At 40.8% G+C, this 22042-nt stretch overlaps 1 protein-coding gene across 7 annotated transcripts in view; it reads right to left on the reverse strand.

Annotated features, from left to right (window-relative positions):
* SEMA4G (semaphorin 4G) overlaps positions 1–22042 on the reverse strand; it is a 110014-nt gene that overhangs the window by 53218 nt on the left and 34754 nt on the right. For 4 of the 7 annotated variants that reach the window (XM_081953876.1, XM_081953872.1, XM_081953875.1 and 1 more), the window contains exons 2-3: positions 3490–3653; positions 242–486 (exon numbers count right to left, since the gene is read on the reverse strand). In XM_081953876.1, coding sequence (XP_081810002.1) covers positions 242–362 — 121 coding nt within the window. In that variant the 5' untranslated portion in view covers positions 363–486; positions 3490–3653. Of the gene's footprint in view, positions 1–241; positions 487–1031; positions 1170–3489; positions 3654–18038; positions 18058–22042 lie in introns of those variants that run through there. The other 3 variants (XM_081953874.1, XM_081953878.1, XM_081953877.1) reach the window with 3 other exon arrangements.

Consider the following 22042-nt stretch of genomic DNA (forward strand, 5'->3'; position numbering starts at 1 on the left):
AAACAGGCTGTTACAACGTGTCTGCAAAATTAAATGTGTTAGCCTTGAAAATGCCACACAAAATGTATGAGAGAGAGAATCCAGAAATTTGCTTATACAAAACATGGAGGAGGCATGCATTTTAAATATCCACAAACACACACCACCCACACATACCTTACACATTATTCTTCACATGCATTCAAGATACATCCAAATTAGCATGTCACATTAATTCCAGAAAACCGGAGATTTCCTTTACCGTTATAGACAATTGTTATTCGAGGGGTGGCATCCAAATCTGCGGAAGATAACTTGGAAGAATATCCCATTACTGTGGCCACAGAGAGACCCATCAGATAAAACAGCACATTCTCTTTCATTTTCCTGGTCAACCAAGGCTGCTGCTCACAGGGCAAGACAGCCCTTTTCTACAAGTTTGCCTTCGATGGTTGGAAAAGTTTCCTGTTGATTCTACATGTGGCATCACAGGTTGCAAAGAAAATCCTGAAATTAAAAAAAAATAAAAGTTTAAAATAATAATAATAATAATAGTGCAATATTCCAGCAGTGCACTAATAGAATTGTCTAACCTATGCCACCTTTCAAGTCAGACATTTGCTATGAATTTAACCCGTACCTTTTAAAAGGTGAACTTCATTCAGCCTAGATCTGTGGAGCTGCACAGCAAATTGAATGTGCCTTTCAAGTTTCCCCCCAAATGGAAAGATACAAATTACAGTCTGAGTACTTTGCATGATTTAACCTTGGCATATGACTGTATAACAGGTACCATATTTTCATGGAAGAAATAAAGGACAAACTTTAAAAGGGGGCAAATCTGAAAGTGTTTCATAAGGATAAGAAAACTGTTTAGGTTTATAACTTTCCTTTACAAATGAAAATTCAAGGGCAAAACCCAAAAATAGACAAACAGACAAACCTAAAAGAAATGAAGGACTGTCCTTTATGATTAAGGACATATGGTCACTGTTCCTGTAGATCAAGCAACTTCTACATCCCTGTTGAACAGTTCCTCGTCCCTGCCTCACCTTATCTCCTGTATTAAGCCTCAGTTTTGTCTTATTATTTTCCCCCATCATTTCAGGCAATCATTCTTCTGTTGTCAATCAATCTGTCACGTGTGGAAAACTGGCTTGCTGCTCTGAAAAGCCACTGACATCATAGCCCTAGCAAGACATTTTAAAAACTATTTTACTTTCCTAGATGCCACAAACAAATAGATCAAATGCATTGGATCCTCTGGGGGTAAGCTCTTGAATGTTACAGAAATTGCTGTTCTATTGCAGTGATTACAATAGTTTCAATTAGAAAATATAGCTGAATTATTAAATAACTCATATTATATAAATTTAAAAAATTGGAGGAAAAACAAGCTAGTTGTAAACAATTCTTTTAAGGATCTTATATATGACAAAAATGCCTAAACATAAACATGGAAATTGCTTAGGTGAAAATACTGAGAAGATACATTTAACATTTTTCATTTTTATGCTTTACGTCATTTGTGCTTTAATACAAACCCACAAAAACAGTAATTGTTTATTTAATCTAAGATTTATTCATAGAAAAGGAATACAATTCTGATGTAGATCTGTATTTCGTTGCTATTAATACTTGGTATTTTTAGTATCAAAATTGATTTAAGAAATACATTTTTAATGACCTTCTAAGACAAATTGATGTTATTGCTTCCATATTGCATTTTGGAAGTAATTATCAGATATTAAAAAAACACTGGACCAGGGGTGGGTTGCTGCCAGTATTACTGCCGGTTCAGTGTGCGCGCAATTTTGCCTTGAGCACAAATGTGGTGCTTTGCTCCTGCACTAAGGCTCTGGTGACCCTCCTCCTCCCCCTCCTTCTCGCGACCCCCCCAGCCGGCTGTGGCGAGGCTGGGAGGGTGCGCACAAGTGGGGAGATCCTCCTCAAGTGAGGAGACAGGCTCAGGCCAAAGTGCAGCAAAGCAAGGCTGGCGTCGGTCACGGCCAGGTTGAGGCAGTGTCTCGGGGCGGAGAGCAAGGGACCAAGGTATGCCCAGGACCAACAAGGGCTGGAAGAAGCTCCAGCAAGAGTGAGGTGCCAGAGAATCATCTCCATCCTCTGCCATAGCCCTTACCTTCTCAGGCCAGGCGAGAGTGATGGGGAGGGGAGAGTGACGGGGAGTGGAGAGTGAGCGGCGGGATCACCCAACAGGGAGCCACAGTAGAGGGCCCAGAGAGCAGCTCCAGAGCTGCAGGTTGCCAACCCCTGACCTAAAGTATATGTTAACAAAAAACTTCTAATATCTTTTTGCAATCCTCCATTACTTCTTTCTGTAACAACCTTTCATGTAGTCTCTATGTGAAAGAATTTTGTTTTATATATTTTCTTTTTTAGATCAAACTCACAGGATTATAATCTTTAAAAAAATCTGACAGTACTTCTAATTTAGAAACCTTAGTATCCAAGTTCTTTGAAATCCAGATAATTTCTAATCTTGACAAGGAGCTATGTCTTTCTGAAAAATAGGTACATTCTCTGGAGTTGTCATTTTGCTCTTTCCATATATCAACCAGTCCTATATTGTCAATCAAAACAAAAATAAAAACCAAAACATTTTGGTAAACTACCTTGAGTGATTTTAATGTTTTTCTCAGAAGTTCTATCCCATTATGTGGAGATTGTGCAATTCCAATTCCCCATCAAGCACCAGTTTTTATAAGAAACCTATTTCCATACATCATATGAAGAACGGTTGCAGGAACTGGTATGTCTAGTTTAATAGAAAGAAGGACTAGGGGAGACATGATAGCAGTGTTCCAATATCTCAGGGGTTGCCACAAAGAAGAGGGAGTCAAACTATTCCCCAAGGCACCTGAGGGTAGAACAAGAAGCAATGGGTGGAAACTAATCAAGGAGAGAAGCAACTTAGAACTGAGGAGAAACTTCCTGACAGTTAGAACAATTAATCAGTGGAACAGCTTGCCTCCAGAAGTTGTGAATGCCCCAACACTGGAAGTATTTAAGAAGATGTTGGATAGCCATTTGTCTGAAATGGTATAGGGTTTCCTGCCTAGGCAGGGGGTTGGACTAGAAGACCTCCAATGTCCCTTCCAACTCTGCTATTGTATTGTATTGTATGTACGGAACAATACATCATTCTCATTTGGGGCATGAATTCCAATGTCTTCCAAAGTCTTAGCCTGATGCAAATTAACTTCCACTCTAGCACATCTACCATGTTCTTAATTAAAGAGAATTTTTAATTGGAGATTAGTATACAAAACAACTCAATTCTTTTCTTTTATTCCTGCCCCCCCAAAAAATTATTCACCCAAATTTTCATAAACCAAATATTTTATGTCTTAATAAATCCTGTAAGCAAATTGATATTTAATGTTTATCAAATACTATTTTTTCTCCTTTGAGAAGCATTTTCTCAATTTATATTCCATGTCAAGCATTTGTAATCCATAATCAAGCCAAACATTTAGAAAAAATCAATACCTGTAGAAATGTAGATCTAATTCAGTACCATCACTTTCAGTTTCCTGTTGGACCTGTTGAAGTTTTTATGTAGTCTTCTCTGACACCTCCATTTGAATTTTCCCTTCCTTGAATTTTTCTAGAAATTCTCTTCTCTTCTGGACAGAATTTAGTCAAAATCTCTGCTGTAGAAAAATAAAAATTACATTTTTTAATTTGTCCCCTCAAAATGGGTTCTATCTTTCAGTTTAAAAAATACATTTTTTACTATTTGTGATCAGTAAAATTTTGACAGGAATTTCTTTAAACACATTTCTTTATATTGAGTTATATAAACTTCACTCTTGCATTAAAATCCTTCTGCAAAACTTGATCCCTTTTTCTTCTTATTGATAAAGTGTACCTTAGAACATTTCTTATTCTTGGAAATGTTGAATTTTTTTCTATAAACTTTATCAATTTCTGCATCTGTATTTTCCACTTCCGAATCTCTCCCCCCCAATGCCAAGTCTTTAATATTTTCTCTAATATCCTCTTCAGAAGCCTCAATCAAAATTCCTTCTCTCAATTTCAACAGACAAGTTATCTAATTTTCTTTCCAATTTTTTGTTTAGAACTTCTGCCTTACTCTCCAAAATCTCCACTTTGTCATTAATTTGTTTCACATCTCTAGAAACTCATTTTACAGGGTTTTCTCTCTTCTTAACATCCTCTTTCATCTCCTCTTTCATCATTAAAAGTCTTTCAGCCATTTTTTTCCATAGCTACTGGGATCAATTTAGTTATCAATGGTTCAGCAAATTTACTGATGTTAAAAAAAAATTCGAAGAAAATATGATGTAATTCTTCTTGCTGCATATTGCTCTAACAATCCTCCCCCCCCCCACATTTTGTCACTTTTTTAGTTCTTGCCATTATATTATAACCCAAATGAAAAATTGTTGCAAACATTGAAAAGGAAAAAACAAGCTTTCCCCACTTTTTTCCTCTTTTGTCTCCCTGTACTTTTAATACCTTAGTCTCTAATGCCACTCTGTAATTAGTCAGCATATAATCCACATCTGTATAGTTACAGTCAACAATATAGTTGGTTCATATTATGCTTATCTTAATTTTTATTTCCACCAGTTGCCTACACTATTTAATAATAACCAGAACACACTCCCAGGAAGGCTCAAGTTATTTATCTAATTTAATTCCAATTTATTCAAAAGCTATCTTTCAGAATAACTGTCCCCTTTATCTGTTTTAAACTTTCTTACATCATCTCCTTGCTAAGCTTAAGAAATTCTTAAGTCTTTAAAACAGGTAAGTCAAACCCGCGTCGTCATGGCAGCGTCACATGATGTATCGCAACTTTTTTTCCCTTTGCTAAACTAGGCGTGGCCATGGCTAGCGCATAATGCATCCGGCCCGCAGGCCAGGAGTTTGACAGCCCTGCTTTAAAACTTTTTTTTCCTGTTGCTTTGAGATACAGGGAAAAAACCCTCCTTATTATCCTGCCACAAACAAAATATCTTTTTTAACTGTAGGTTAATTAAATCCAAAATGAGTAATAAAAGAGTATCAGCTTTAGAACTACATAATGGCTATGAACCTAGATGGAATCCTTTGACTCCCAGCTGCTCAACTCATGAGTCTATTACAAAAACTTCCGTTTCAAGGAGCAGCTGTCTAGAGCGCAAATAGGCAAGCTCACAATCAGAAAGATTTTGCCAGCCAACATTAATCCTCTGGTCACCATTCTCCACTGCAATATCATCCCCACTCCTTCAAAAATATTTATAGTAATTCACCATGAATCTCAGTGGAAGCTGATCAAAAACACTTCCTGAAATGGAATGTGTGGATGACCCTGGGGAACAAGGGGAAGAGATGCTGCTTAAGAAACAATCAGACAACAACCAGACAAGATAGGAAGAAGCTCCCAGTGGCTTAATTGTCAGAGAAAGAAACTTAGGAAGCGCCAGCTCTAATGGATTATGCAGTTAAAAGTAGCAGCTGGAAGTTAACACTTTTAGACTTGCAAGATTTTGTAAATGTAGCCTTCCAATAAAGTAGAATTAACTCATCAATTGTGTTTCCGGTCTGGTTTACCTGGGAGGGCTGACACTTCCTTTCTAATCCCCTAACTATATTCTGATTCTACTAATTTTTTGCATATAATTGTTAGGAGAAAAGTCAAAGGAAATTTAACTGAGGAATCATTTGCAATACCCAAGAAAAGAAAATTTAGACACTACGATTTCCGCCCCTTAAATAATGGCAATTATTTGATTCATAGATTATTGGAGAGGTTCTACGCAATCGTTTCTCAACCTTGGCTATTTCAAGATGTGTGGACTTCATAGCATACTGGCTGGGGAATTCTGGGATATGAAGCCCACACATCTTAAAGTAGTCAAGGTTGAGAAACACTACTATACTATAAAAAGATTCTAGACGGAAAGCAGATGTGTCAGAATCTTGCCAAATGAACAAAAATATTATGGAAGCACCTGATTTGAACAATATAATCATATCCACAAGAAAAATACTGACTGCACAAAAGAAGAATGTATTTGTTATACAGGAAGGTATACTATAAGCAGTTTCTTAGCTGATTGCCTCAGGGTACTACTTTAATAAAAGAACTATAGTGCAGCAGGATACAGAGAGAGGTGTGATATATTGTTACCAGTGTTACCATGTTATTATCATATGCATTAGTTATAGATGTTTGCTTCTTGTGGATACACATCCACACCTTATGTCATGTACTGTATTTGTGTGATGGCATGAATTAAAAAAATAGAATATACAATATACCATATTTTTCGGAGTATAAGACACACTTTTTCCTCAAAAAAGAGGCTGAAAATCTGGGTGCGTCTTATACACCGAATACAGCATTTTTTGCCTTCCGAAGCCCCGCCCCTTCACCAAAATGGCCGTGCATACCCTTATGGAGACTTTCAGAGAGTTTCTGGGGGCTGGGGAGGGCAGAAATGAGCAAAAAACAGGCCATTTCCCCCCCCCAGCCCCCAGCAGCACTCTATAAGCCTCCATAAGGCTATGCATGCAATTTTTGGGACAAAAAAACGGGCCCGTTTTTTGCTCGTTTTTGCCCCCCCCCGGGAGCACTCTGCAAGCCCCCCCCCCAAGGCTATTAATGCCTTTTTTTAGGAAAAAAATGGGCCCATTTTCATGAAAAACGGGCCATTTTGGGGAGGTTTGCAGAGTGCAAAAAAATTTTTTTCCCTTTTGGAAAGCTCTTTAACTGATTGATGAGAATTACATTGATCAAGTGCTGCGCCTGCAGAAACACCTATCTATCTACTGTATTTCTCTCTATCTCTATCTCTATTTCTCTCTCTCTATCCCTCTACCTATCTACCTACCTACCTACACACACACACACACTCTCTCTCCCCCTACCTACCTACTGTATTTCTCTATCTCTCTATCCCTCTACCTATCTACCTACCTACCTACCTACCCTCACTCTCTCCCTACCTACCTACTGTATTTCTCTATCTCTCTATCCCTTTATCTACCTACCGTGTTTCCCCAAAAATAAGACAGGGTCTTATTTTCTTTTGACCCCCGAAATAAGCACTTGGCCTTATTTTTGAGGAGGTCTTATTATTTTTGAGGTGCTGGAGGTGGCAAGTGTAGTCACCTCATGGCTGCTGCTGTGTTGCAATATGTTTGGAGGGCTTATTTTCGGGGAGGGCTTATTTGAGCACATGCATTCAAAAGCCCAATTGGGCTTATTATCTGGGGAGGTCTTATTTTCAGGGAAACAGGGTACCTACCTACTTACCTACCTACTCTCTCTCTCCCTACCTATCTACTGTATTACTGTCTTTCTATCTCTTTCTATTTCTCTCTCTATCCCTCTATCTACATATCTACATTCTCTCTTTCTACCGATCTACACACTCCTTATATATATATTTCCCTCTCTCTCTCTCTCTCTCTCTCTCTCTCTCTCCCCCTTTATCTACCTACCTACCTAACTACTCTCTCTCTCCCCCTACCTACCTACTGCATTTCTCTCTTTCTCTCCCTCTCTATCCCCTATCAACCTACCTACTTTAAAAAAAAGCCTCTTCAAAACCTTGGTGCATCTTATACTCCGGTGCATCTTATACTCCAAAAATACGGTAAGTCTCTCTCAAACAAGCTATAGAAGAAAACTTTGTTCTGAAAGAATATAGTATACGCAATGTGGAAAGCCACAAAATGAAGGTTTGCAAGAAACAACCAGACATGGGTCTCAAAACATGAAGAAATCCCTCAAAGAGGTAATTTTCCAAGCAATGATATAATGTATATAAAGTAACATCTACTCACATCTGAGGATTTCCAAAAAGAACAAAAACAGTCACACAATGCCTCCTACTGGTCAATGTAACTGAAACATCAGACTGTATGCACATTGTGTAAAAAAAGGGGGGGTAATGCTGTCCTTTTCTAAGATGGTGGTGGCGGAAGTAATCTAAAGTTCTATACTGTGGGGCGTGACATAATGAAACATCGGTATCTCTCTCCTCTGAGTGCTTAAAGGAAAGTGGACTGTATATACCACTCTGATAGCTCCCAAAACAAGAGAAGTAAGTGAAGCCCTGGCACTTGAATGGAAAGGCACCAGGAGATGAGAGAAGACTGCCTTTCTGGAATTATAAATCAGTGGGAACTGTAGTATCTTAGAGATCAGACAGAAGGAGATACAGTTCATGATACTTACTCTGCCTCAATTTATTCTGCAGTGTGAACCAAATCTGGACAGATAGATATGCAGATGTAAGTGTGTGGGGGTGCTTTTAGCTGTGAAGTGGAAAATAGATGTTTGGTTCTATATGTCCTGAGTTCCTGGTTAAATAAGAGTTTGATTCTGTTGCCCCCGAGGATTTGGACAGGTTGCATGGACGACTGCGACCCACCACATGTTTAATGGACCCGTGTCCTTCCTGGCTGGTACTGGCATCCTGGGAAGTGACACGAGGCTGGCTCCTGGGCCTGGTGAACGCCTCGTTGGGTGAGGGGTCCTTACCTGCCGACTTGAAAGAGGCGGTGGTGAGGCCCTTACTCAAGAGGCCTTCCCTCGACCCGTTGGAGCTAGCTAATTATCGTCCAGTCTCCAACCTTCCCTTTTTAGCAAAGGTTGTAGAGAATGTGGTGGCACAGCAGTTTCCGCGACACCTTGAGGAATCCGAATATCTAGACCCACGCCAGTCCGGCTTCCGACCCGGGCACAGCACGGAGACGGCCTTGGTCGCGTTGGTGGATGATCTCTGGAAGGCCAGAGATAGGGGTTGTTCCTCTATCCTGGTCCTATTAGATCTGTCAGCGGCTTTTGATACCATCGACCATGGTATCCTATTGCGCCGGCTGGAGGGGATGGGAGTTGGAGGCACCGTTTTGCGGTGGTTCGGCTCCTACCTCTCCGACCGGACGCAATGTGTGTTGGCAGGGGGGCAGAGGTCGACCCTGAGGCCACTCACTTGTGGGGTGCCACAGGGGTCGGTCCTCTCGCCCCTTCTGTTCAACGCATATGTGAAGCCGCTGGGGGAGATCATCCGCGGTTTTGGGGTGGAGTATCATATGTACGCTGATGATACTCAGCTGTACATTTCCACCCCAAACCACCCCAACGAGGCTGTCGAAATGATGTCCCGGTGTTTGGAAGCCGTCGGGGTCTGGATAGGGGACAACAGACTCAAGCTCAACCCCTCCAAGACTGAGTGGCTGTGGCTACCGGCACCTCGGTTCAGCCAGTTGACACCATCACTGGCCATAGGGGGCGAGCAATTGCCCCCTGTGGAACGGGCGCACAATTTGGGCGTCCTCCTAGATGCCCGGCTGTCGATGGACGACCATGTGGCAGCCGTGGCAAGGGGGGCGTTCCACCAGGTTCGCCTGGTGCGCCAATTGCGCCCCTTACTGGACCGGGATGCCCTACGCACGGTCACTCATGCGCTGGTGACGTCTCCTCTGGACTACTGCAATGCCCTCTACATGGGGCTCCCCTTGGGACGCGCCCGAAGACTACAGCTAGTCCAGAATGCGGCCGCGCGGGCCATCATGGGGAGTACTAGGTACTCCCACATAACACCTCTCCTGCGCGAGCTGCACTGGCTGCCTGTGGTTTTTCGGGTGCGTTTCAAGGTATTGATTACCATCTTTAAAGCGCTCCATGGCACAGGACCTAGCTACTTGCGGGATCGCATCCTACCGCACACATCCCTGCGACCAATTCGCTCTCACAGGGAGGGACTCCTCCTGGTGCCGTCCACCAAGCAATGCCAACGGGCGGCGCCTAGGAGTAGAGCCTTCTCTGTGATGGGCCCAACCCTCTGGAATGACCTCCCTCCCGACATTACAACCACCACCGACTTCCGCTCCTTCCGTCAAAAACTAAAGACTCACCTGTTTCGACTAGCCGGCTTGGCCCATCCATAGTTTTATCTCACCTCCTGCCAGATATTTTTAGTTGGGTATAGCTTAAAAGCTAGAAAACTTTGCTGAAGCTTTTGATTACATAATTTTAACTTTTGGGGGTATTTTTAGGGGTTATTTTTAATATGGTTTTAATAGCTTTACTTTAAGATACAGTCTTTTAACCTCCTCACCTAATTTAAGGATTTGTGTATTTATATTTATTCCTATGTATTTGTGTTTTAATTTGACTGTACACCGCCCCGAGTCCCTTCTGGGAGAGGGGGCGGTCTAGAAATCTAAATAAAAGTAAAGTAAAGTAAAGTAAAGACATAACACTGGAGTCATAGAAAGACCCCGCTTGACCTTCCATGTGACAGAACTAGAAATATTTTCTTAAAAAGGAACGACTGTTTGCAAAATGCTAAACTTTCAACAAAAAGACATTGCTAGGCCAAGCAAGCAAACTCTAATGGCAAAGAGATCTTTTTCTTCAATATTAAAGCAATTCTAATTAACAAGCTAAAAGCTGAGAAGTTATTCATAGCTTAAAAGCTAGAAAACTTTGCTGAAGCTTTTGATTACATAATGGTGTGATATAGCAGTCATGAACAAACTTATTAATGTTACATTTACCGCTAGAGAATTCTAGAGAAAAATTTGCTGAAGCTTCACTCTCTTTCTATGTTTTTAAGAAACCAAAGGCAAAAGGCAAACCTAACCCCAACCCCCACCGCCTTTGAATAAGAAGCAGGTTGTACTAGAGTCTAGAGTAGACTAAAACGTCTAATTTGGGTGTCTTCCAGATGGGTTGCCAAGACAACTTTCAGCAATGACCAAAGGAATTCTGGACATTGTAAAGCCAATACATCTGAATGGTAACAGATTAATTATCATTTACCTAAAGTTCTTGTCATGAGAATATAACTATTACAATATGGTGATCCCCAAACTAACTTGTGAAAAATGATAAACTAGTTGATATGCAAAGGAATTAGAGCCATAATGGTGAACCTATGGCACATGTGCCACAGGTGGCATGCGGAGCGCCCTCTGCGGGCATGCAAGCCGTTACCCCAACTCAGCTCCACCGCACATACACACACACCTCCTGCCGGCCAGTTGATTTTTGCGTCTCTGATGCACATGCATGGGGGAGGGCACATGCAAGAGGTGCAATGGGCAGGGGAAGTGCGTGCATTTGCAGCAGCGAGGGGAGTGCAGGGGGTGCGGTGCTCCCCCTTGTAGCCCATTTTTGGCTTCAGGGAGGCCTACTAGGTCCAAACTGGGCCATGGGGGGTGCAGCACGCCTCCCTGTGCCCCGTTTTTTATCCCAGGAGGCTGCAGGGAGGCCTGCTAGGTCCAAAATGGGGCATGGGGAGGTGCAGCATGCCCCCCTGTGCTCCATTTTTGGTCCCAGGAGCCTTCAGGAGTGCCTGCTAGGCCCAAAACAGGGCACAATGGGGTGCACATGTATGGGGGGGAGCACAAGGGTGTCCTGCATACACAGGGGGGCAGGGCGTACTGGGGTGTCAAGCGCACATTGTGTTATGGGTGTGGGTATGCATGCGTGCACTTTCGGCACGCGGCTACAAAAAGGTTAGCCATCACTGAGATAGGGTGATCTATGCAAACCCTAACACTAATGATTAAGAAGTTACATAATTCAAGTCTGGATTCAAGCAATTCAATTTATATAAAGAATCAAGTAAGACTTCACTATTGCTCTCATCTAATGGCATACATGGCACATTAAATAAGAGGGGGAAAATATGAAAAAAGCTTAATTTTAAGCTTGGCTCTCTAAGGCAACACAAGGCAATCTGCAATCCAAGTCTTGACTCACTGACTACTATAATTTTTCAGACAATTTCAGTATTCAGCTAACATAAATAAACTATGGAAAACTAAAACAAGCTTTTATAAATACTGTATAATAAAAAATGATTGCAGTCACCAATGAACAATTCAAAGCCTGGCAAAAGGAAAGAGTGGGCGTCAAATGCAATTACTGAGGAGTGGATTCCAAAGCCTGGGAATAATCTAGGATAAGACCTTTTTCCTGTATACTAGATATACAAGTTTCTGACAGTAGGGCACCTTCAGAAAACCTCAGAACTGAAAGGGTTAATAGATATACAAAAGGCTAGGCTCTAAACCTGGCATGTCCAGTTGTTTGGCTTGCCTGGGCCTCATTGAGCGAAGAGGAATTTGCTTGGGCCACATAGAAAATATATAATTAATGTGTATATATGTATAAATAACATTAAATGTTCTTGTGGGTTCGCATTTCTACCTGTCCAAGGCTGCATGTAGCCTGTAGGCTGCAGGTTGGTCATGCTTGCTGTAAACCATTAAACCCTTTAGAGGTCCATAACAACATTTTAAATTGTGCCTAGTAAACAATAAGCAACCAACTTTCAGCACTGGTATTCCCATATCTTGCACCAGCTAGCAATCTATCTTGCTAGTTCCTGACATTTTTAAAGTATCAACAAGGTATGTGATCAAGAATGGAATATATTTCCAAACCAACAAGGAACAATAGAAGCTGGCACAGTAACTGGAATTATAAAAAAATATGCTCCTTGCCATAGCTGCCACCTGCCCTTCAGTGACAACTGAGGATCTAATCATTATTCCTTTTAAGAGAAGTACAATCCCTTCCTGTGAATGCCTCCATCCCAAAGTCCAGTTTCTTATTGACCATCAGTACCTGATCTTAATTTACTTTTGTTTTCCCTCTTCTAGCCCTTCAACATTATGTGAACTTTACAAATCATTACTAATTGCTTCTTTGGAAATAGATGGCATGAGGCAGAAGGACTGGACAGCATCAGCATATTAATGGCACCCCTCTTAAAAACTCCAAATGATCTCCAACAGTACCTACATTTAGATCAGGAGTTGGCAACCTTAAGCACTCAAAGAGCCATTTGGACCCATTTCCCACATAAAAGAAAACACAAGGGAGCCACAAAACCCTTCCCATGCCTGACTATTTCCTGAGCAGCCACAAAACTAGCATACGCACTTGAATTGTATGTTTTGTTTTGAAACTTTTCTTTTCACAGATTTATCCATGGTTGGCCTACTGGGGGTCAAAAAGCTCAATAAATCGCATGCTGGCTGAGGTCGCGCGTTGGCGGTTCTGACACATATTTTGAGTGACAGGGAGTCCCAGCAGAGGGATGAAAAGGCCACATGCGGCTCCAGAGCCACAGGTTGCTGACAACTGATTTAGATATTCAACAGCATGGGGACAAAATGGAACCCTGGTTCAAAACCTCATACATTATCAAATAACAATCTCTCAATACCACTTTCTGGACATAGCTCTACAGAAGACTGCAACTACTGCAAAGCGTGAAACGTATCAGATGATTTAAAAGGATAGCCTATTTGATAGCACTGAATGTCATCCCAAAAGTTTATAGTGTAGGGAAAAACAGGAAACAAAGATCAGAAACAAAAGAGAAAGTAAAAGTGGTAAGGCATCAGTTGGATGATTTACCCACCACTGGTATGCAGCCTAGCAGATTACTCAATGGGAATTATCTTGATAGAAGAAAATGGTTGCCTGCCTTGGAGGCATGGGCAAAATAGATAGATGACAATTGCTACTCCAATGTGGACCATGATAAAGAAGATGGACAAAGGTTGGAAGAAAGTGTGAAGTTTTTCTTATTTATTTAGATATTCAGTTCTTTACATCAATGTAGGACTTTTAAAAAATGACTGTGTCCAGAAAGTCATTATAGCACTGTTGGCCTAAGCAACAGAACCAAGCAAGGACCATCTCATCATAAATAATTGCAATATAAAGCAAAGTATCATCAATTTTCGGTTTCCTATCAGAAAAGAATGAATTCCTTGCTGTGACCAAATGAGGCCAACAGCTTTGTACTTGAGAAGAGTAACGTCTGGAGAAGAAGCCCAGTTATGCTTTTTGATCGTTCAGATGGGTAGAAATAGGCTATAAGCATTATGTAGAACCAAGGCAGGGGACTAGGGTTCCTCCAGATGTTGTCACATAACTTCTGGCATCCATGATTATTAGCTGCTTAAACTGAAGTTTAATGATATCCTACTGTTGAAAAGAGACGAGTTTATACACTGTGCTAAATCATAACATCTGTTTTTTAGTTGGTGTACAGCCTGGAGTTTGCAGGTCTTGCCTGCAAATACAATTCAGGGGTAGAAGCAGCTAACCTATTGCATAATAATAGAAAGGGAAAGGATTTTGAGACCGAGAAGTTGAATGAATTATTTGCTTTTGTTTTCACTGCAGAAAAGATAAAACTCTGTTCCCTGAATAGACATTTTTAGAAATAGAAGCTGAGTTGCTGAGTGAAAGAATGGTGTCAAGAGAAGGAATTCCATTTAAAGCTAATTGACAAGCTGAAAACAAACAAGCCGCCCATTCCCGATGCTGCCCATCAACGAATTCTTAAAACTGCTCAGATGTGAAATTGTTTTGATGATGTACCTCATTTAAAAAGACATCAGCAAACAAAGTAGCCATGGTATAAGAGAGAGTTCATCTTCTGAATCAATAATTTATGAAGAATAGGAAGCCAAAAACAAGAATAAATTGAAAGTTCTCATAATGGAGAATGTAAATAGTGTCCCTCCCTTTCATGAGCTTTACTAAAGCCAGTGTTTGTTTACTAGTTCACAAGTGTTATGGAATTAGATGTGAGCAGAGAGATGGAAAAATTCGCTAATGACAACAAAGCACTCTAAAAGCATATTTCCACACAGAAGAATAAATTACCTTTAAAATTAAACATTTATATAACCAATTATTGTCATGCTGCAAGAGGCAAAAGTGCTAACCATAGATTCAATGAGGGGCTGGTGCTGATATTGTCAGACAGAAATCTTGGAATTAAAGAAAAACATCAAAATAGTTATTCTCTGACTTCCGGTTCCGGCTGCTGATCGCGATGGGCAGGCTCTGCTCGCCCCGCGCTCTTCTGGTGGGCTCCCCACTATCTGGGGGGCACAGGATGCCTTGGAGGGGCTCCTGCCGAAGGGGCAGCGTAGCGGGGAATCCCTTGAGTCGGCGGCGGCTGGGGGGCTCCCCGCATCGCCCTAGGCACCGGGAGGCATGATGGGGAGGCGCTGCGGCGTCTTTGTGAGGAGGCAGCTGGAAGAACGCAGGATTTGTAGGACACAGCTGCTGTGTGGTGAGGTGGAAACTCTCCCCCGTTCCCTTGCTCGATACAAAGGAAAAAAACTTGCCAGCCGTTTTTAGAGTCTTTCAACCTGGCTGGAGAAGTGTGACTGGAGGGAGGGGGATTCCCCCCCCCCTCGGACAGGCAGCTTTAAAAGATTTTGCTCTCTGCCCTAAAGGAGGAGGGAGAGAGCCATGCAATGAAATCACGCTCATAACAAGGACAGATTTTGGAGTGCAACGTTGTTAATGAGGCGATGATCTGAAAACTTTGAAACTTTTGAAAACTTTTCATTATGCCTTCTGATTCCGAAGCTGGCAGGGCAAGATGGCACACTTCCATTGTCTTTACAGACATTGAAACCTGACTCCACCCATAGGAGCTTCGGGCATATTGTCTTTGTCTCCGTGACACTCAGATAAATCTCTTGTTGTTATTGGACTCCGCTTGGAAAAAAGGACTTTATTACTTTATTGCCAGAAGTTGAAACCAGAAAAAGTTCCCTTCTGCTTGGACTCCTTGCCTCCTAATCTCTCTTGGCTGTTTCTCTCTCTAATTGTTTCCTTTCTGTATTGACTTTGTACTTTTTCTGCTCACTATAATGCCACCTAAAAGACCACCCCCGGGGAAGCCGGGCTTTGCTGTCTCTGCCCCGACATCATCAGCGTCCAGTCCCAGTGGACAACAGACCTTAACTTCTTTGTTGTAGCCAAAGCCTTCGGAGACGGACTTCCAGCAGATGTTTCAACAAATTTTAAAGGGACAGGAGGATTTAAAAAGTCAACTAAAGGAGATGAATGAGCAGCTTAAAGAGAACCAAGACAAGGCGAACAAAAACTCACAGAGACTGGATCTTTTGGAGGAGGGGACAGCTGAGATGAGGGGGGAGATAGGGTGTGTGTGGAAGGGGAACCAAGAGCTTGAGAACCACCAGATAAAAACAGAATTTGAAAGAATGTCCTTTTTTCTTAGGTTTCAAAATGTGGTAGAGGCCGATGATGAAGATTTAAGGGACATCATGACAAACATTTTGGCTGAATACATTCAAAAAGAAAAACAACAGATGGGGTGGGACTTGGACCTGGTTTATAGAGTAAATTCTGCATACGCTAGAACACATAATGTCCCAAGGGAGGTACATATTAAATTTCTTAGAAAGACTACAAGAGATGAGATTCTGAGTGCACAAAGGGGGCAAGCCTTAAAATACCAGGATAGAGAAATAACCATCTTGAAGCAGATCCCTAAGAAAGTGAGAGAGAAAAGAAAAAACTATTCGCAATTAGCGAAGAAGTTATACCAGAAAGGGGTGTGGTTCAGATGGTTGATGCCTGAGGGCATGCTAATATTCTGGGAGGATACAAGAGTTAGAATCAACACAACCACAGAGGCCCAGGCCTTTATGGAAAAAATAAAGAACTCATAGATAAATCTGACGATCCTATACCAGACTCACAGGACACGGGAGGGGCCGGAGCTCTGCTGGCGGGGGGAGAAGGGGCAATACCAAGAAAACTCAGATCACAAAAATGAGTAAGAAAATCTGCCTGACATAAATTGATTGAAAATATTTGAAGACAAAAGTTTATATGCTGACAAAATATTATTATGTAGTATTAAACTAATCTATGTATAAATGAAAACTATGAGTACGGGGAGAGGGAACACTTCCTACATATTGTAACTGCCAAAATTTGTAACCTATTCCACCATCCCTTTTCCTTGTTATTTTTTTAAAAACCAATAAAACTTTGTTTAAAAAAAATAGTTATTCTCTGCTATTTAAAAGAAGATACAATAGCACTGGACCTCTTCAGATCAAGCATTTATTTTAAAAAGCTTCTTCATTTTGTTAAATTGTCTAGAACAATAATAAAGCAGTCTTTAAAAGATAAGTCTAATGATTTGAATATTCTATAGGCATTTATAGTTATTGACTTACCTCCTTGCAGCAAACAGTAAACAGCCTGATTAGCACAAGAAAAAAAAAATCTGTCTCCCAGCAATTTGCCTGGCACAGCAAACAGCAAGTTTCATTTTCAGTTTCAGTAGGGCCTCCTGATCATCAGCTGTTTCAGGCTGCAAGAATTGCCATAGCCTATTGCCGCCACCGTAAGCCCCATTTCCCCGGTTTGCTGCAAGGAGGTAAATTGCTGGGAGGCAGAGGCCAAAGGGTGGGGGCTGGTGGGTGAGTGGGGCTACATTCGGTGTATAAGACGCACCCAAATTTTCACCTCTTTTAGGGGGGGAAAGGTGCATCTTATACTGAAATCCAAAATAAAACTTCCAATATCACAATGCCTTTGTATCTATTTATAACATAATCACTCTTGGACTACACCAAACTGAGAAAGAATGCTGAAAAAATATGTCATAATAGGACAACCAAAAAGATTGTCAGACTACAGAAATTCTGCAAAGTCTTGGGATTTCTTAGGGTTTTTTTTTTAAAGCAAGTTTAGGGATCGTGAGGAAAATGTGTAAATGATAATTAAACGATATATGATGTGGGAAAAATAATTAAATCAAAGGGCTTTCCTGTCCCCCTCCCCAATATTTTGATACTAGACAGACTTTTAAATGAAACTAATACATGAATTGAGATTCAGGATTCAATCTCAACTTCCACCTAACAGGTACGGCATGTTGTGTGGTTATTCATGGATCTCATATGTGAGTTATTTTCAGTTGTGCTTTCAGAGAAATCTCTCCGGGGGTTTTCTGCATTTCTTTGCCTCCCTCTCTTCCTGTTCCATAGAAACTACTATTGCTGTTCCTTTACCTCACTTCTGTAGTCAAACCATTGATGTCAAAAATACTCCTCTGGATTGGAAGATGGGGAGTACCTCATCTTAAACCTGTGCTATGTGCCTCCCCCCACTGACTATGAAGATCTGCAATTCTGAAGAGAGAGAGAGAGGTCTGGTTAGAAGGCTAGAAAGAGGTCTGGGAAGTTCCTCTTCTCACCTATCAGAAGCAAAGCAGGCCTTCTTCTTTCATGCTCCATTCAGTCTCTGGGCAAGACTCAGCAGCTCTTCTTTAGCTTTCATTCTCTATTGGTGCTATTTACTCTTGTGCTGGAAAAGGTGCTTTCAGTTGAAGGATTACAAGAATTCTTCTCTAACAAAATGCCAAACACTGTTCCTTATTTTCTTCCACCAGCTCTCCTCCTCCACCTTTTTAAACTGTCTTCTACTCTTACAGTATTTGAATACACTCCTGTCTCAGAGAAAAAATTCCAAAAACTAGGCAGGGCTGTTCTTACACTATCACTCTTGGCTGATCCCTTTCCTGCCTGCCACCTACACTTTTACCTGTTTTTCTGTCTTGTTTTATCTGACTGGGAAATTGTTCTTTAACTACTGACAATTTTCAAGACTCTTGAAGTATAATTTTCTTTGTCCTTTGTTGAAGCAACCCGCTCTGAAACCACCTTTGTGTTCAAATTATCAGTTTGCATTTGCTTCCTTTTTATAATCAGATCCATACCAATCAGGGTTTCAAGCAGGTACAGTAGCTCGAGAAAATACAATCTTGAGTTCTTGAATGATGAGTAGTTAAAACCTCAGTGCCTTACTTCTGCCCTGCTCCTTCACAATTAGAGTACAGTATCTTTGATATACTTCACCACCAATTACTGCTGTTTGGATAATGGTTCCTGTCAGGAACCACAGTAATGGGGTTGGGTTGGGTTGGGTTGGGTTGCTACACAACCCCAACTCACAACCAGACAGCAACAACAAGAGGGGGGAGGGAAGTCATTGCAATGCAGAGGGACAGACTGGGGAGGGCAAAGGAATGCAAGTGTGGCAACTTGAAGCCTGAAACAAATCCAGCACCCCAAGGTCATCGGAAGGGAAAGACCAAGACGAGAGACCGTTCCCAAAACAAGCGAGTGTACTTATTGGCTAGACAAATGGGCAGTGGGAGGAGCAAGGGGAAAAGGTAAGTTTTCCCATGCTGTTTGCGCACAAATCCATTAGAATTGGCTTTTCGAATTCTGTACCCATATGGAATTTTCAATAAAGCTATACTCTTGGTTAAAAAAAAAAAAGATGTCCCAGGAGTTTCCTCTGCTGGTTTAGCGTGTGAGATGGTTAACATTTACTAACTATGCACTTGGTGGTTAAAGTCTTACAATGCCAGGAATTTCTTATTATAGGGAATTCCCTTGGGGATTAATCATGGATTATATTTATTCTCTTCCTCTTAGTGCCATCATTCCTGATGAGTCCTTTGATATAATTGTTATACTGAAAACATCAGGTTTTCTGATTCTTGAGGGTCAACAGTATCAAAATATTCTTGAATGTCCTCCATTGCCTCAACTTGAACATGGATAAGATGAAGATGGCGGTATTTAGCCTGATTGTCCTTCCTGCTCTTTATTGTGTTCAACCACATTTGTCTCCATGCTTTTGGATTCACTCAGGTTTTTTCCACTTGAAGGCTCGGCTTTTTTTAAACAATGATTGATTAGCTCTGCCCATTTATTAATGTTAGCAGGAGTTTTTCATTTTTATTTCATAGCAATTCATAACTTTATAATCTAAAAGTTTCTGGTGGGGGAGGCTGTTGTTTTATTGATTAATCTCAGTTGCACTACTATTGCAATGATACTCTTGTGGCAAGTGTTCCTACTTCCTCATTTCATCTTCAGTGCTGCTTAATTGTTCCGGATATTCCAAGTCATTTTCTTGTTTTATTATACTATACCCGTAATGGCGAACCTATGCCACAGGTGGTACGTGGAGCCATATTTGGTAGCATGCCAGGTATCAGCTGCAACGCGCATATGTGTGCTGGCCAACTCATTTTTCACATTTCCAAAGGGCCGGGGGAGGCCGTTTTCACCCTCCCCAGGCTTCAGGAAAGCCTCCAGAGCATGCACAGGGTGGGAAGTCACACACATGAGCAGTTGGGCAGGGAGAATGGGTGGGCATGCACATGCATGCAATAGCATGGGCATGCCCGTGCACACAATAGCGTTGGCATGCACGTGTGTGCAATCGCGTGCGCAAACGAAATTTTGGCACGCCGTAAGAAACAGGTTCACCATCACTGTGCTATATAGTTGTTCACCAGCTTCCTATTTGACCCAGAACCTACTTAAAACCAGTAGTGTTTATCTTTTGAGGGCTCCCCTACCCACCCACCCCTGTCACATAAACACACCCGCACAGGTTTCTATTGCCCTTATTTCTCCCTCCTGTTCTTCTTTACATTACTCTAGGCAGAGTGCATGTAATTACAGTACTTATTACTGAGAAAGAGACCGTAGACTGTTCTATCTCAATCTTGCTTAAGGGCTTCTCAGAGGGAAGTGATGACTCATTGAAAAACAGAATGCTGGACAGAAGGGCCTTCAGTTTGATCAAAGTTTTTTCTTATAAAATATGTTCATGGTGATATCATACCTGAAACGAATGTACCTGACCAATATTTCTCAGATAAACTGTAAAAGCAGCCCAAATTACCATCTGAAATTATTGTCTGAAAAGTTAAACAAGAAGCTGCTGAAGGAGAAAGGAGAGGTTTATAGGAATAGACTCACAGGTTGCTCCATTGTAGGTAATTAACACACAATACTTTGTACTAAATTTGGCTTCAGGAAAGAAAGAAAGCTGCAGGTGTCAGCTTTGAAAGAAAGTCATTTCTTAGATTTAGCTTTTTTTATTTGGAATACAAAATCAAATCTCTCCTGGAGAGTCTTGCAACTCATTACTACTGGTTGCAAACTATGCAAATTTAGTAATGAATTATGTAACATTCAACAGATTCTAGAACAATATTTCATAACAAAGAAATAACAGATGTCTTTATTTGACAACTCAAGTATTTTTAATCAGATAAAGATAATATTTTCTGAATTTATTTCAATTTTATCAGCTTTGAAATGCTCTCCCATATGGTAGTAAAACAATTACCTCTTCTCATTCATGAAAATTAGGTTTTCCTCCTGGGTTATCATTAATCAACAGAATATTATTTTATAATTCATACCAATCTTGCTTAAAGATATGAATTTCTGGTTTTTTAAAAGCTGGAGGGATCTTTGACATACCATGGTTTAGGTCACAGATTATGCCATTCTACAACTAAACTAAATCTGTATTATGCAGCACAGCAGCATCCAAGAGACTCCCAATCTTCAATTCCAAATTGCTTATCATGTGAGATTCTAGCTAACCCTCCTGTCAGTATTACTTAAATGATGCAAATCTGCAAACAGTTTTATTTTTGAGTTTATCTAGCCACAGGAGGAAATAAATCACATGTACAAATTTATACATACTATATGAACTAGAATAGTGATCAAATAGAATCTTGGCCCATATTGAGCCAACATAAGCACATTGTATGTGTAAAGATTTCTTTCATGAGGCATTTATGTTTAATATACATTATTTAGTGACATCAACAGGGAGTGGGATATATCCTGAGCCTTCATAAAGAAAAATTGTTATGATTCTAAGGGGAAAGTGAGAAGTAGTGTACAGCAGAATGTGAAAATTAATAAACAGGAAAGCTACAATAGGAATTCTAGAAAGTTGCTGAAATTCTTCCTATAAAGAACTGTTTATAAAACTTAATAAAAGAAGGGGAAAATTTACTGGAATATTTCTTGTTGTTCCTCCAGGTTGATATACTGTAGTTTTTCAATAGAACTGATGAGTTTACATGCTTAATAAAAATCTATTTATCATCTAACTACTTTAATCTGAAATGCAGAATTAATCCAGAGTGAAGCTTGGAAAGAGAGGGGAGAAGAGGAGAGGTTGGACATTTGGTGTATTTTGTCCTGCTGCTGCAATACCAAGCTATCTTTGTAGACCTGAGATTCACATTGTCAAAAAGTAATACTTGAATCTATGTATTACTTTTGGGCAGTTGAACTTGCAGACAATGATTAAAACCTTCTCTATTGCTCCAAGCAAGATCCAATTGAAAATAGTTGTTCTGATTTAATT

Source organism: Natrix helvetica (assembly GCF_964273705.1).
Source record: "Natrix helvetica genome assembly, chromosome: 5".
Classification (NCBI taxonomy): Eukaryota; Metazoa; Chordata; class Lepidosauria; order Squamata; family Natricidae; genus Natrix; species Natrix helvetica.